Genomic DNA, 13,171 nt, shown 5'->3' with positions numbered 1-13,171 from the left:
AGCCATGGATGAGGGTGCTGGCGGGGGCCATGCCGCTGCAGGGAGTAGCGTCGCTGTGATCCCAGCATGGACACGCGTCTCTCTGCCTGCCAGCACTGCCTGCGGCAGGCGGGGCAAGAGGAGCTTAATAGCAATGCTTTTTGTATTTTTCTTTTTGTAGGTTAATTCGTTAAGAATGGGATTGGGGAAAAATTGCGTTGTTCCAGCGTCTTGCCCCATGCCCACTGCGTTAGCTCCTGGAGCCTCTCCGTCCCTGCCAGTGCCTATGCCAGGGCCTGCCCTCCCTGGCACAGTGACACCCTACGTGATGCCTCTCTGTCAGTACAGAGGAGTTTTCCCTCCACCCATTTACGGAGTGCCGTGGCCAGGGCTGGCCATGCCACCCGGGGTTGTCAGAGGGCCGAGCATTGCACCATTCTCGCCTTTCGGCAAAGCCTGCTTGCAGATGTACCCGGTGCCACTGCAGCGACCCGCTGCCGAGCCGCCAGGCCCGCGCCTGCGGATGACGTAGCTCGGTGGCCTTCCTGTAGGTAACGATGATGTCAGCATTGTCACGTGGAGCATTGATGTGTGGATGCCATACGTATTGGACAAGGCGGGGATCCTGGTCAGGCCTGCTAGCGCATACAGCCATACACTGCATCCAGCAATCACTGTGAAATGGTTTCACACAAGGTAGTCTGTCTGTTATGGCAATATCTGCTCATATTCCATTGCTGAAGACACTATTCTGTTGTGTTCTGATATTTTACACTTGCGATCCTTAAAGTCGATGTACTTGAATTGATGACTAGAAAATTGTACTAACCCTTGCAGGAGTACAGTGCCTTGAATTTCAGCTTTTTAGTTCCAGCTCAAAAGAGATGTAAAATTATTTGAAAGGTGTATTTTATTTACAATCTGCTTGTGAGTTGAAGTTCTTTTTATTTGCAAAGATATCGAAGGTTTACATTTGACATTCTTTATCAGTTTCATTCTGCTATAAATGCTTTTGTTTTAATTCAGGGGTTGAATTTTCATTTCTGAAGCTTTTTAAAAAAAAAAGTGTAATTGTGAGGTGAGGTTTGTTTGAGATGCCGATCAAAAAATTGTTTGTGTTTGTCCAAGGAGTAGTGAAATTCACATTTTAAAATAGGAGCATTTATGGAGTGATCGAAGTAAGTTCCATATAAGGACAGGTAATAGCTTTGGGCAGTGCAATTCATTCTCTTCCCCGGTCTTTGGTAAAGTTGTTGCGGACGGCAACTTATTTCTCTAACAGGCAGGCAAATACTGTTTTCCCCTGGATCATCAGCAAATTGGATTACATTTTCTTTCCCCTACTGGGCTTTTATAGTTTAGTTAAATTACAAATTCATGCGTGTTTCACAAGTGAAGAAATCTAACTGAACTCTGGATTGTTGGAGAACATGTCTCCAGGTTGCTGTAAGAACCGTGTAAGCACAGCACTTGGTGTATTCTGGGTTTGGTTCGTCCACCAAGGTTAGGAATGGTGTTTTGCCACTGACATGCTAGCAGTATTCACGCTGAAACGGAATAAAAACATGAAGCTATTCTTTTTTGTATCTAATACTTCAGTTTTGGAGTGTCACCACCTTTTGTTTGAAAATTTTCTTTATTTCTTTATTTTCTTTTAGTTTTAATTAATTTTGCGCTGTAGGTGGCATGGACACCTCTCTCCTGTTTGAAAGTTGTTTTTTGCCTGTTTTACTGTGCATAGAGTCTCCACCTGCACCTCGCAGTCTAAAGGCACAAGATAACCACTAAAAACTGATTTGCTGATGGTAAGTCTCCTTTCCCTCTGAAGCTCTAAGGGAGAGCATTACAGGCACAGGTCACGAACTGTGCAGTCACATCTGAAGGCACGTTGCTCTGTATCTCTACTGTAATGACATTTTATACTGTCTGCTGAAGGGCAGAGATGTGCTGCCATGCTATGAATTGTATAGTTCTATTGTACTTTGAGCATTATATCTGTCTAAATTATTCTGTTTGTACCCTTTGAATATATTATTCCATCAATTCAGTTAGAATTGAATTTTATAGACAATTATGCAGAGTCTTCTGCCTGGGCAAAATACTTACTGTAGTAAGAGATTTCTGTTCTCTGTAACATGTATCTTTAATTTGTTTGGGGTTTTTAGATTCATGTCTGTATGCTTCATGAGCAAACATGGAAAATATGTTCTCACACCAGTTTTCCTTTGGCTTGCACTGAATCTTACAGTTTATGTTGCTATTGCCTGTTGTATAGTCCATCCCTTGTATACTGACAACGTCAGTGGCACTAAAACCCCCGAGAAATTGTATAGGTTAAAAAGAAGAAAAATAAACATTTTGTGCTTGAAAATTGCGTGAAAAACCCAGTGTTTTTCTAAAATGTAGAATTGTGTCAATTCCCAGCAGTTCCGGGTAACTCTACGTTTGTTTTCCAGACTCTTATCCCTTGACTTCTGTAGAAGGAGCAGATGTGATGCCTCCGCTGGTTCTCAGGTTCTGCCCATAACTGATGCGTCCCACCTCTTGGCAGCTGTAGAAGTGTGAAACAGTGCTCCAGGAGTCACGTAGTACCACCTCACAGGTTACGTTGCTTGAAAATCCCTTGTGTGCTGCAGTATTTCTGGTGTAAAGCAGGCCAGGCTGGAACATTAAATGGGTTCCTTTAAGGAGCTAGTACCTTCAGTATTGCTGGTGGTACACATGGGGATGCTGGAGATTGGTAGGTGGTGAAAGAGGCACGAGGACTGTGTCTGTCCTACACTGAAAAGTGCTAGGGAAGCCTTTTAACTTCACCCTGGCGTCATTTAAATGCAGGGAGGCGAAGGTATGAAGTTCGGCCGCCCCAATGCAAGCTCCCTTTTGGTGGATGCCATCACTGGTGTAGGCTGCAGGAGAAATTAGGAAAGGACATACAGGGAAGAGGTTTGATACTCCTGCTTCTGTCTTCCTGTGCATCCGACCCGTGCGGCTTTGCTCTATGTGCTGCGTACGTTTGAAAGTCTGCGATCTGTGCTGCAGCTCGCTGGGAGTCCTCCTCTCCCAGCCCGTGACTGTGTTGCATGCGCTGTGCACCCAGGCAGAGCTGGCGACAGGCAGCTGGGGCAGCCCCTGTGAGCAGGGATTAAAGGCAGCTTCCAAATTTCCAGTTGGTGTGTTCCTAACTATAGCATCTTTAGCTGGCATTGGGGCCAAATAATGGCTCAGAGGTTGATGTTTCCATTTCCATATTCATGATTTTAATTTTCTGATAGCTGTTTTGGCTGCAATTCCTCTGACTATTAATTTCAAGCTACATTTTGTTGCTCTCAATTGTGCTGATTGTACCAAAGGGTGCTTTGACCTTCGATGGCAATTAAGCAAATGACATGAGATGAAATAAAAGGGACAACTTCTTGAGCAAAAGGAGTGAGAGGTACCCGAGGGGTCCATGCTGCACCATCAGAGGTGGGGGGGTCTGTTCCCAAAAAGACATTCCCCTGCAGATCCCAGAACTGAACTAAGTTTATTTCTGACTCTGAATATTGCTTTGATGTGCAGCAAACCCACTGGGTAGGTTTCCTTGCCTCACTGGTCGCAGGCCTGCAGCCGTGTCCCATAGCTCTGCTGTCTCCCGACGTTCCTAGTGCTGCTCTGCAAGGGCTCATGTGCAGTCAGTACGGATCCTCAGCTTTAAATATGAGGTTTCGATAAGGGAGCTTGCAGATCCCCCAGTTTTCAATCTTTTAGAAGTTACAGGAACTTAATATAAATGCTGAAAAAATGTTTTAAACTGCCAAGTGACGTATCCAGTAGTTTGGAAATGCCAAATTAAGTTTGCCCATGTGCCATTAATTTGGCTTTCCAGTTGCCGTACATCACAACAGTGGAGTATCTAAATGTGCAATCGCATCCTGTTTTCCCACCGCATCCCCAGCTTGCTTGAAGTGGGGCTGGGGAGAGAGGAGAGCCGCTGGCGCCAGCGTTACTTGTCTGCCGCAGGGGTGCAAAGCAGGGAGCCAGAGATGGCAGGGAGAAACGTTTGAGCAATTTGAGGCTCTTCTGCAAATCCTGATTCAACCTCCCTGACACAGATTTCATCCAAAAGAATGATGTAAAATTGGCCCTTACGGTTTCTTTGCATGTTTAATTCTGGTCTTCATTCCATAGCTTCAAAGAGGAAACATTACTGAACTATTTACACCTATCTCCAAAGTGCTTCTTTTTTGCTGTCTACTGTATAGCTTCTTTACTATTCTCTGAAATGTTTGACATTGGCTGGTATTAAAGACAAGATGAGGGATTGAATAGGCCAAATGTTGCTGTCTCTTTGCTCCTACAGAGATATTTGTGTTCGGGAACAGGGCACTCTCACGCTAAATGGCAGTATTTCTGAAATGAACTTCTTAAGTTGCAGGTTTTGCCATTTTTTATTTTGTGGAAGGAAATCACTAATACTTCTGAATCGGTCATTAGTTTAACTTGGCTTTGTCAGTAGTTGCTCTTTCCCTTCAAGCATTTTGTTGTTGTTTTTGTTGTTGTCCCAGCTCAATGTTTTAATTTCTGAGAACATTCAGAATTTTTCCAAACGAGCCCCAATGACTTAGTGCTTGGTGGGTCCCTGTTGGTATTGTTCCGTTACTGCATATTTGAACAGGGAGAACATCTGTCCTCCTACATTCTTTGGAAGTTGGCTTTGGAGATTTGTAATCAGAAGTCTCTCTTCTGAAATGATGTGATCTCAGCATTGCTTTTCCTTTCACCCCTCCCTAATTAAGCAAAGGGTTCAAGTCTTTTTGAGTAAGACTGATGTCTCAGATGTTAGCTAGTATGGCAAAAACCTACATAGTTTTCTGCCTTGCTGTCAACTACACCTCACCTGAGTTTTCAGTAGATGCTGGTGAAAGTGTTGGCTTGGAGACAGAAGTCACAAATTAAATAGTTTGTGACTGTGTTTAAGACCTTAATAAGCTTTCCTTGCATTCCCTGGTTCCTTGTCTGCCATTCTCAGTCCCCAATTTCTGGCGATGTTTGTGGAGAAGGGTGGCAGTGCTGGAGAGGTGTATAGTTGCTAAATGTGGGCACGGTCTCTCTGCAGAGTACGAGCAGGGAATTCATGCGCTCTTTGTTGTCACAGATGGATGAGTATCTTGGTATGGGATCAAATTTCTAACAGAAAAACCATAATCGCGTGGAATTTCTTGCTATGGTTATTTATTATTGATTGAATCCTTGAGGAGCATTTCTTTGATTTGTGGTGTTGGGCTGTGGTTGGCTGGTGCTTCGGCAGGATGAGCTTCAGTTGAGTGTTTGGGCAAGCTGTCTGGTGTGCTGATCCTTGTAGTGTTTCTTCTGAAGGAACCTGGTAAATACAATCATTTTCCTTTGTGTATACTCCTGAAACAAACCGTTGATCAGATGGGAGTTGTGTTGCGACTTACACACATCAGTGACTTGACTGGGGCAATACTTGCTTTTTCAGGTAGGGCTGTTTGTGGAACCATCCCTGCAGATGCAGCAGGAAGGTGATGTTCCAGCACTGACCGTGCTCTTTCTTTTATTAATGCAGATAAGCTCCAGAAGTACAACATAATGAAATGGATTTTAGGAGCTGTCAGGTTACAAATTCTGCATTATGGAAGAACTTGTTGTTCAGAGGGATTTGGATGTACTGTGGTGCTGACATTAGGTGTGTCAGTGAATAGATTACTTGTAACTGATTAATCTGAAAGTCAAGCTTATACTGAGAGGCAGCAACTTTCGTAAACTATGTGGTCCTTTCTGCCCTTTTTTTCAGTGATAGTTGTAGTGTACTATCAAGATTATTGCTATATATGCTTGGATCTATATTTGATTATAAAACTTCTCCCTTGAAATAACTTCTGTGTGAAGAGTTTAGAGGCTGCATAGTTCGTTTTACACACAAAGCCTCATTAAGCTTTAGATTTTGCTTGATAAGTGTGGAGCACCAATGCGTAGAAGACAACCTACTATTTTGATAAAGTATCTGTTATAACAGTGCAATTCTTGTCACAAGTTCTTGGTTTTTCAAAGTCTGGTGAGCAAAGGAAGCTTGGATTAATTTCTTCTGATGTAGTGCCACTGGATGGATTCATGGTGTGTGTTTAGCATGTTGTTGTAGTCATACATGAACAAGGCAGAAGGAAGTCAGGATTTCTTTTTTTCCCTCAGAAAGGAGCAGATCCCCATACTTTGCCTTTCATTCTTGAGGCACCACTGAGTGCAGCTAGAGCAACATTGCTCTCAAGGAAGTTCAGGTGACAGGATGGGCATGGCAAGAGCCTCTTGAGCCACTCTTCTGGCGACTCTTTGGTGTCTATTGTAGTTTTTCTGAGATTTTCAGGGCTCTGACACCTTGTGAAAACCTAGGAAATTTAAGAAGAAATAAGGAGCTGACAGTCCTTCTCAAATGGGTGTTCTTTAGGTCTGACACAAAATACCCCAAAGAAGTAATCAGTCATGTGTTGTTGTTTTTTTAATTACTTTGCAAATAAGGCAAAAACTTCCTTAGCATTCCGTTTTTCTTCATCAGGCTAGATAGACTATATCTAATAACTTTTTCACCATTAGTCAGCAGCTACAAGATATGCAGTCGCTGCCTTTTTCCCATAGTTCTCCCCAGCACCGAGAAAATTCTGAGTGTGACTGGATTCTCTGATCTCTTCAGCACTGTTGCCCTTTCGGTCTTTGATTGAGAGTTCAGACTGACTTCAGAATATGAAGTCAAGAGGTTGTCCCTGGGACGTGGGAGAAGCATCTGTGAGAGTTTGTATGAAGAGCCATGCACCTGGAGAGCTTACTCTGGTTTTGGCTTTGTGGCTGACCTGTGGTGTAACTGTGGGTCAGGCCCACTGCTCTCCTAAGGATTTTCCCCATTACCTGAAGACAGTTAATTTTGTCTTGTTTTGCCAGATGAACTTCTGTGCTAAATGCTGGTTATCAATAGCAAGCAGATGTTGAGAAACGTGTTGGATTCAGGTGGATGCGCGGAACTGATGTTGATCGGAAGCTCGGGGAGGAATTACAATCAAGACGTGATTTTACTTCCTTTAAAAGCGATTCTTCCTATGAGCAGGCAGTGCAAGAAATCTGGAAGGGAGAAAATTTGGACTGTATTTAATAAAAGCAAAGCCTAAAACACAGACACCCACCAGGAGCTCTTCCAGACACAGACGGAATATGTTTGCAAAGTGCACTTTCCCTGATGTCCCTCACCTTTCCTGCTGTTCTGAAAGACTCGCTGCATTTTTTCTGAAAACATCTAGGAAACTGTATGCTATATAAACCCCTTATATGCTTTTGGATCCAGTAACAGTGTGCGTGATCCGTGCTGTAGAGAGAAGGGCTTTGGTGCATGTCACCAGCACAGCTGATGTGTACCAGTGGGGCATGTACCACGGGATGCGGGGGATGCGTGGTGGCACCCTGTGTTGCTGCTGCTTCAGCCTTGTGCTGTGCTTTTGGCACCCTCCTTGCGTTTTATGCTGGTGCTGTCATTTGAATCCCTCGGCATCTCTGTGCCCTCTCATGTCCGGTCAGCCATCTCGCCCTGTGGTTTGCAAAGGGTGGTGGAGACTGGTGGGTCCCATCCCTCCCTAGCGTTCTGCTGGTGTGGAGTATGGCATCCCTGTTTCCTGGGGGGAGGAGGATCCTGGGCTTAGTTCCGTTTCCATTGGACAAGGGAGGCGAGCTTGGGCTGTGCTGCTGAGCCAGTGCCCCTGACTTGCCCCAGCAGTCTCGCCATCCCTGCAGCAGCCTCCTGCAGCAGCTGCCAGCTGGCCCACAAGCACCGTGTCCCTCTCCCCTCCTTACTCAGCTGCAGAGTCCCATACACCAAGACGGATGCTGGGCATCTTTGCTGGCTTTCTCTGTTTCTGCCTCCTAGGAGACTAGCTCTTCCCCTGCAGACTGTGGTCTGAGTGACTGCACAAGGTGCTTAGGTTCAGCCACCAATGTAGATATGTTCATCCTTCTAAGCTTTCAGTATGACTGGGTGCTGCATTAACAGAGGATTTTGGTTTCTGTTTCCCTATGGTACCTGGACTGCGCGCAGCAGCTGGCACGCTCTGGCAGAAGCATCTTCCGCGCACTCCAGGTCCACGATCTCATGTGGCCCTTTTGGGTTTTGTTTGGGTTTTCCTCTATGTGAAATCCATATATGGATTTTTTTTTTTTTTTTAGATTCGGAAAATGAGATCGTCAGTGACTGACACGTGGCCCCCTCAGCTACGGTGCCAAGCACGAGGCCCTGCCATGGCTAAGGAGGAGGAAGAGGAAGATGGGAAGTGATTTATCATGTGTGAGAAATTCTGTGCTATTCTGGTCCATTCAACGCAATTTTGTAACTTCTTTCTATTCTTTTTTTATTTATAGTTGGAAATATAAAAATGTTACACAAAAAAAATAAAGGAGAATTATTTTGGGGGAAAAGGATTTTGTTCCAAATTGTTCCCTTCTGTTGTGAGCCAGGTTCTCATGAGCAGCAGCTGGAGAAGAGGGAGGACGAGGCGGCACTCCTTCAAATACGTTTTGTTTCACACAGTTAATTGTAATTTAAGTAATCTTCCAAAAGGTAAGCTAGAACATCCATTCAGATTCTAGTACAAAGAAGATAAGGTCCAATTCCATTTAAATTTCTCACAGTTCTTTTGTAAAGATAATACTCTATTCTAAATCCACTTAAATCAAGTAAAGAAACCTCCAGAGACTTCACCGAAGAGTAAGTTTGTACCTGTCACTTCCCTTTTTACCTCTTTCTTTTTCTTATAGACTGACTGCATTTTCTTGCCAGAGTTAAATACAGTTCTCAAGTCACTTCTAATTTTAAATGTAAGACTAAAATCCTTCTACAGATGAGTTGGTAATTGGAGCGATTTTTAAAAGACTTTAAAGTGCCTTCAACAAGCTAAAATTATGTAGTGAGAGATTTCTTTTTCTTGATTCACTGACGATGGGTTTCAGCTGTCTCCTGGGTTTGAGGTGATGTACAAAGTAGTTCGTAGCAATAATCTCATGAGTAATCATTTATTATAAAGTACTACTCAACTTGTTTTTAGAAAGATGGGTTTTAGCACTGTTCCTAAGGAGCAGGAAAGAGTGCTGCTCTTGCTGTTACGTTTGGGCCCCAAACTCTTCCGACCCTCTGCTGCTATGTGCCCAAGGACCTCAATTGCTTCCCCCCATAGGCAGTTCCAGACCACAATGTTCTGATCTTTTCGCTTCCATTTTTGATACCAGAGAAATAAGAATTTCTATTTGCCCATAAGCCTTTCAGTACCATCTTTTCTCACAGCTGGGGCCTGCCGTATTGTTTTGTTATCTGCCATGTCTGTCTCTTCCAAATCTGAGTTCTAAATAATAAATCTTATTTTGATGCCGTTGTTCCCTAGTTCCTTTCCACCTCTGCTTCTCTTGTCCATCACCAAGGGTGATGAGAGCGCAGGTGGATTTAGATATATTGCTGAAGCTCAAGAGCCCTGAAGCAAAGAACCGTTCAAACACTTTGTAAATTCAGAGTTTTGAAGCCCCAGGGCCAAAGTATATATATATTTGTGTTAACTTTGTGTTTCTCTGGGGTGCCTCATGTCCTACCACTGCCTAAGGAATGGGACTGATCTCCTTCATGAGAGCAGGGACTGGATAAGTAGTAAAGACTGTCGCTAAATTGTTGTGTGCCTTGGGCTTTTCTGCTTGTATGAGGGACCAGATCTGTTTCCCTTTCTTGAAGGGTGGGAGATGTGGGGTCCAACCAAATGCTATGCTTTTCATTTTCTTTTTTTTTGGTTGCTGTCATCTTTCCCTTGGCTGTGAATACACCTCCCTCACCCAGTGGTATTGCACGTCGCTGCCGGCATTGCTGACATGCTGGGTACAGGGAATAGGGGTGTTGCGACCCTGGTGTGCTTCTCCAGGGATGACTTGCTATTCCAGTGATGATGGCAAAAAACCACTGTGCCCTCACCTGAGATTTTTATTCCCTAAAAATTTAAAAGGCTGCTCTCTTTAGGGAAACCCCTTGCTGGGTCTCCTGGGGTCCAGGTCTTCTTCAGCGTGGGCAGCCTTCATCAGTTTTTGTCATGCCTGACCTTCATTCCTCCTGTGGACCCTTGGATGCTTCCATGGCTCCGGCTATGGCTGCAGGAAGCCAATGGGCCTCCGTCTCCAGATAAGTATTTTAAAAATAAACTATTAATATTCAGATTAAAGATAAGGATTATTATCAAGATTAAAGATCAGGGTCGAAATTGTGGCAAACCCTGGATGCTGGTTGCTCCCCACCTCTGCCAAGCCCACCTAGCTTTAGATAATCTCTTCTGCAAAAGGCTGCTTCATTTTGGGGTGTAGCCCATGTATTTACTGCTTGCATTGCAGTTTGAAATAAAAGCCCTGAGAGGTGCTAAAGGTCCTTGAGTTCCTCTGGTATGAACCGCTGAATGGGATCCTCTGTGGAGGAATTGCTGGGCTCTGGTGATTTCCCTCCCTACCTGGCATCTGCAGTTTCTCTCCTCCTTGCAGAGCAATAACAGATGTTCTCCTCTTGATCTGATGCCAAACTAACACTTGGGTTTAATCAAAAATATTTTCTGCTGGCCATAATCAAAAGTCCAAGCAGGTGAGTACGACTATCACAAGGTTTAACATAGCACATAAGCGTGAAAAAGAGAAATACAAAGACTTGAGGTTTAACTTGGCTCTGTAATGCAGTGCTTAGTCCCTGCTTCCATCAAGGTGCTGACACATTTTCTCCCACAGAGGCTGGACATGCTTGTTCCAGTTTATACCCTATTCAGCTCAGCAGCCACAGCAGCAGCACACAATGGGGACCAGGGACAGGACTCGTGGGTGGACAGCCCTGTCCACCTGCCAGCAAGCAGCAGCCCCTGGCCTTTCTGCGATGGAGCCCTTTGGATTTGCCTCTGGGACTGTTGAATTGTTTTCACCCTTTTTTTTTGACATGCACATGGATTTCTTCACTGAGGTGACGAGGTGGGTTAGCTGTGTCTGTCTCATACATACCTGCTGGCTGACTGGAAGAGCAGTGCTGAGCAAGGGGCACCTAAAGCAACTCTTCATTGCATGCTTGAATATCTCAAGGCCTTGGGCCTTGGTAATGCCTCTAGCTCCATTTGTCTGCTCAGAGCTGCCAGCAGTCTCACCATCTCCTCTGAACATCTCATATATATATATATATATATATATATGCCATCCTAAAATGATTAACTCTGTGCTGAAGCTATTGCAGTCTTCCTGGATAGTGTCACTTAAAATGTCACTTTGGAGCTTGCCCTTTGTAGGCTGCTGTTGCTGCTTAGCTCGAGTTCATGGGAAGCCCAGAAGGGTCCTCTGCCAATGCTGCTGCCTCTCAGGAAGTCTCCAACTAATGCTGATCACTGAAAAATGTTCTCCCATGCTACCTGTGAGTCACTGCAGTTCACACAGGCTTGTGCCACCTCATGAAAAAAAAAAAAAAAAACTTTAGAAAACCCCAAACTCTTCCAGTTTGGGCTAGGTGCTATGAAAGCAATCTGGTACTTTTAGACTGACCATGAGCATGGCCATAAGAATGGGACTCCCTGGTGTTAGTTGGTTATTCTGAAATTACTTTGAATATAAAAGAAGCATTTAAGGAAAAAATAAACAGTTTGTTGCAATCTAGCTATTGACAGCATAGTTACAAGGTTTAGAGAGAGTTGTACAAGACTAAGATAAAAACCAACTTGTCTTTAGCGAAATTGTAAAGCAACTCCTAGAGGTCATTCTCCCAGTTTCTTCCATCCCCAAGATGTCTTGGGGTAATTTTCAATAAAGTCTACCAAAGTCTTGGGGTAATTTTCAATAAAGATTTTCTGGGTTATTGATATGGGGTATCTTTACATATTCAAACTATTCTTGGGGGTGTCCTCAGAGTTTGGCCTCGGCTTTGAGATTTTCTATGATCTATTAATCAGTGTGTAGTCCTCCAGCAAAACCAGTTTGAGTTATCAGCTGCCCCTCTGGCTTCTACAACAGCTGAAGGAACAGCTAGTTACTAAAGCCTTTGTGAGCCTACTGACAGGCAGCCCCACTGCTGTACAAGCTTAGTTATGAGTACACTGGATGTGATGCTTTCCTAGCTCTTAGCTGAAATGAAGTGATGGCTCCTGACCCCCCTGATAGCCCAGCTTTCAGGGCTCCTGACTCACCAATAGCCCAGCTTTGACCTCCCCGATAGCCCAGTTTTGGGGGCCAAATGCCTGGAGAACTAAGGCTTCCCCAAAACTAAGCAGGTACGTTTGGGTAACAACTTCTATGCTCTGAGAAAGGAATCCAGAAAAATGAGGAGGTTGATCTGTCAGATGCTTCTGAGATCTACTCATAAAATGCAGAGTAAGTACCAAAATTTTGCTAGATTGCAGTATTTAGGGTATCAAGCAGCTCAGGCTGTAGCTTGTCTCTTCTTGGACATGCTGAGCATAACACTGGTGCCAATGCAGCACTGGGCAAAGCAAGGTGAGGTTTTAAGACTGTGTCATCCAAATTCTGATCCACTCGAGAGATCCTAAATCACTCTGCAATGTCTTAACCTGAAAGCAGGTGAGGCTGTGGATCCAGGGCTGCCTGGCCTGGCAGCGTGGCTTTAGCTGGGATCTGGTGTGTGGGCAGCAGTGCGTCTTGGTCATGGGGGGGTGGGGGGGTGGGGGGTGTCACACCTGAGCAGAAGTCTACAGTCAGCCAGAATAGTAAAATTACTATTTATGCACTTTTCTAAAAGTTTAGGAAACAGACTTAAGTTTTTTAAACTTATTTCTATGCTCTTGAGCTAATTTCGTCCATCAAAGCCCTACGTGTCTGGGCTGTTAGCACAACCCAAAGCCATGTGCCAAGCTGGGGAAGCTTGGGCATCTGCTTAGGAAAATTGGGGCTTTAAGAGCTGGAGGAACAACTGGGGCAGCTTTTAGCGTGTGAAAACATGAAGAGGCCCCTGCCAGGGCAGACCTCCTTGCTGCTTTGCAGGAGGGTGTGCTCCCTCTTGGCTGTGACTCTTCATCCCAGTGTCACATCCCAGCCTTCCTGCTGGAGAGGCAGAGATGTGGGTGCTGGGGGTCTTTGGCAGCTGTCAAAGGGAAGAATGAGGGAAATTACAGAGAAAAATGGGGGTGCCTTGGGCTCTGTTGGTCAAGGACTATTACAAACA

General features: G+C 44.6%; 1 protein-coding gene across 2 annotated transcripts in view; it reads left to right on the top strand.

Annotated features, from left to right (window-relative positions):
- Positions 1-8,286, top strand: part of WNK2 (WNK lysine deficient protein kinase 2) — a 114,088-nt gene extending 105,802 nt beyond the window's left edge. Inside the window, exon 27 of one of the 2 annotated variants that reach the window (XM_086469665.1) lies at positions 8,179-8,286. In XM_086469665.1, coding sequence (XP_086325791.1) covers positions 8,179-8,286 — 108 coding nt within the window. Of the gene's footprint in view, positions 1-160; positions 512-8,178 lie in introns of those variants that run through there. The other variant, XM_086469664.1, reaches the window with a different exon arrangement.
- Positions 8,287-13,171: the final 4,885 nt, after the last annotated feature.

This window comes from Leptosomus discolor, chromosome 9, assembly GCF_034619465.1.
Source record: "Leptosomus discolor isolate bLepDis1 chromosome 9, bLepDis1.hap2, whole genome shotgun sequence".
NCBI classification, from domain to species: Eukaryota; Metazoa; Chordata; class Aves; order Leptosomiformes; family Leptosomidae; genus Leptosomus; species Leptosomus discolor.
Note: the sequence above shows the minus strand (reverse complement) of the source record. Positions and strands in the feature narration are given on the sequence as shown.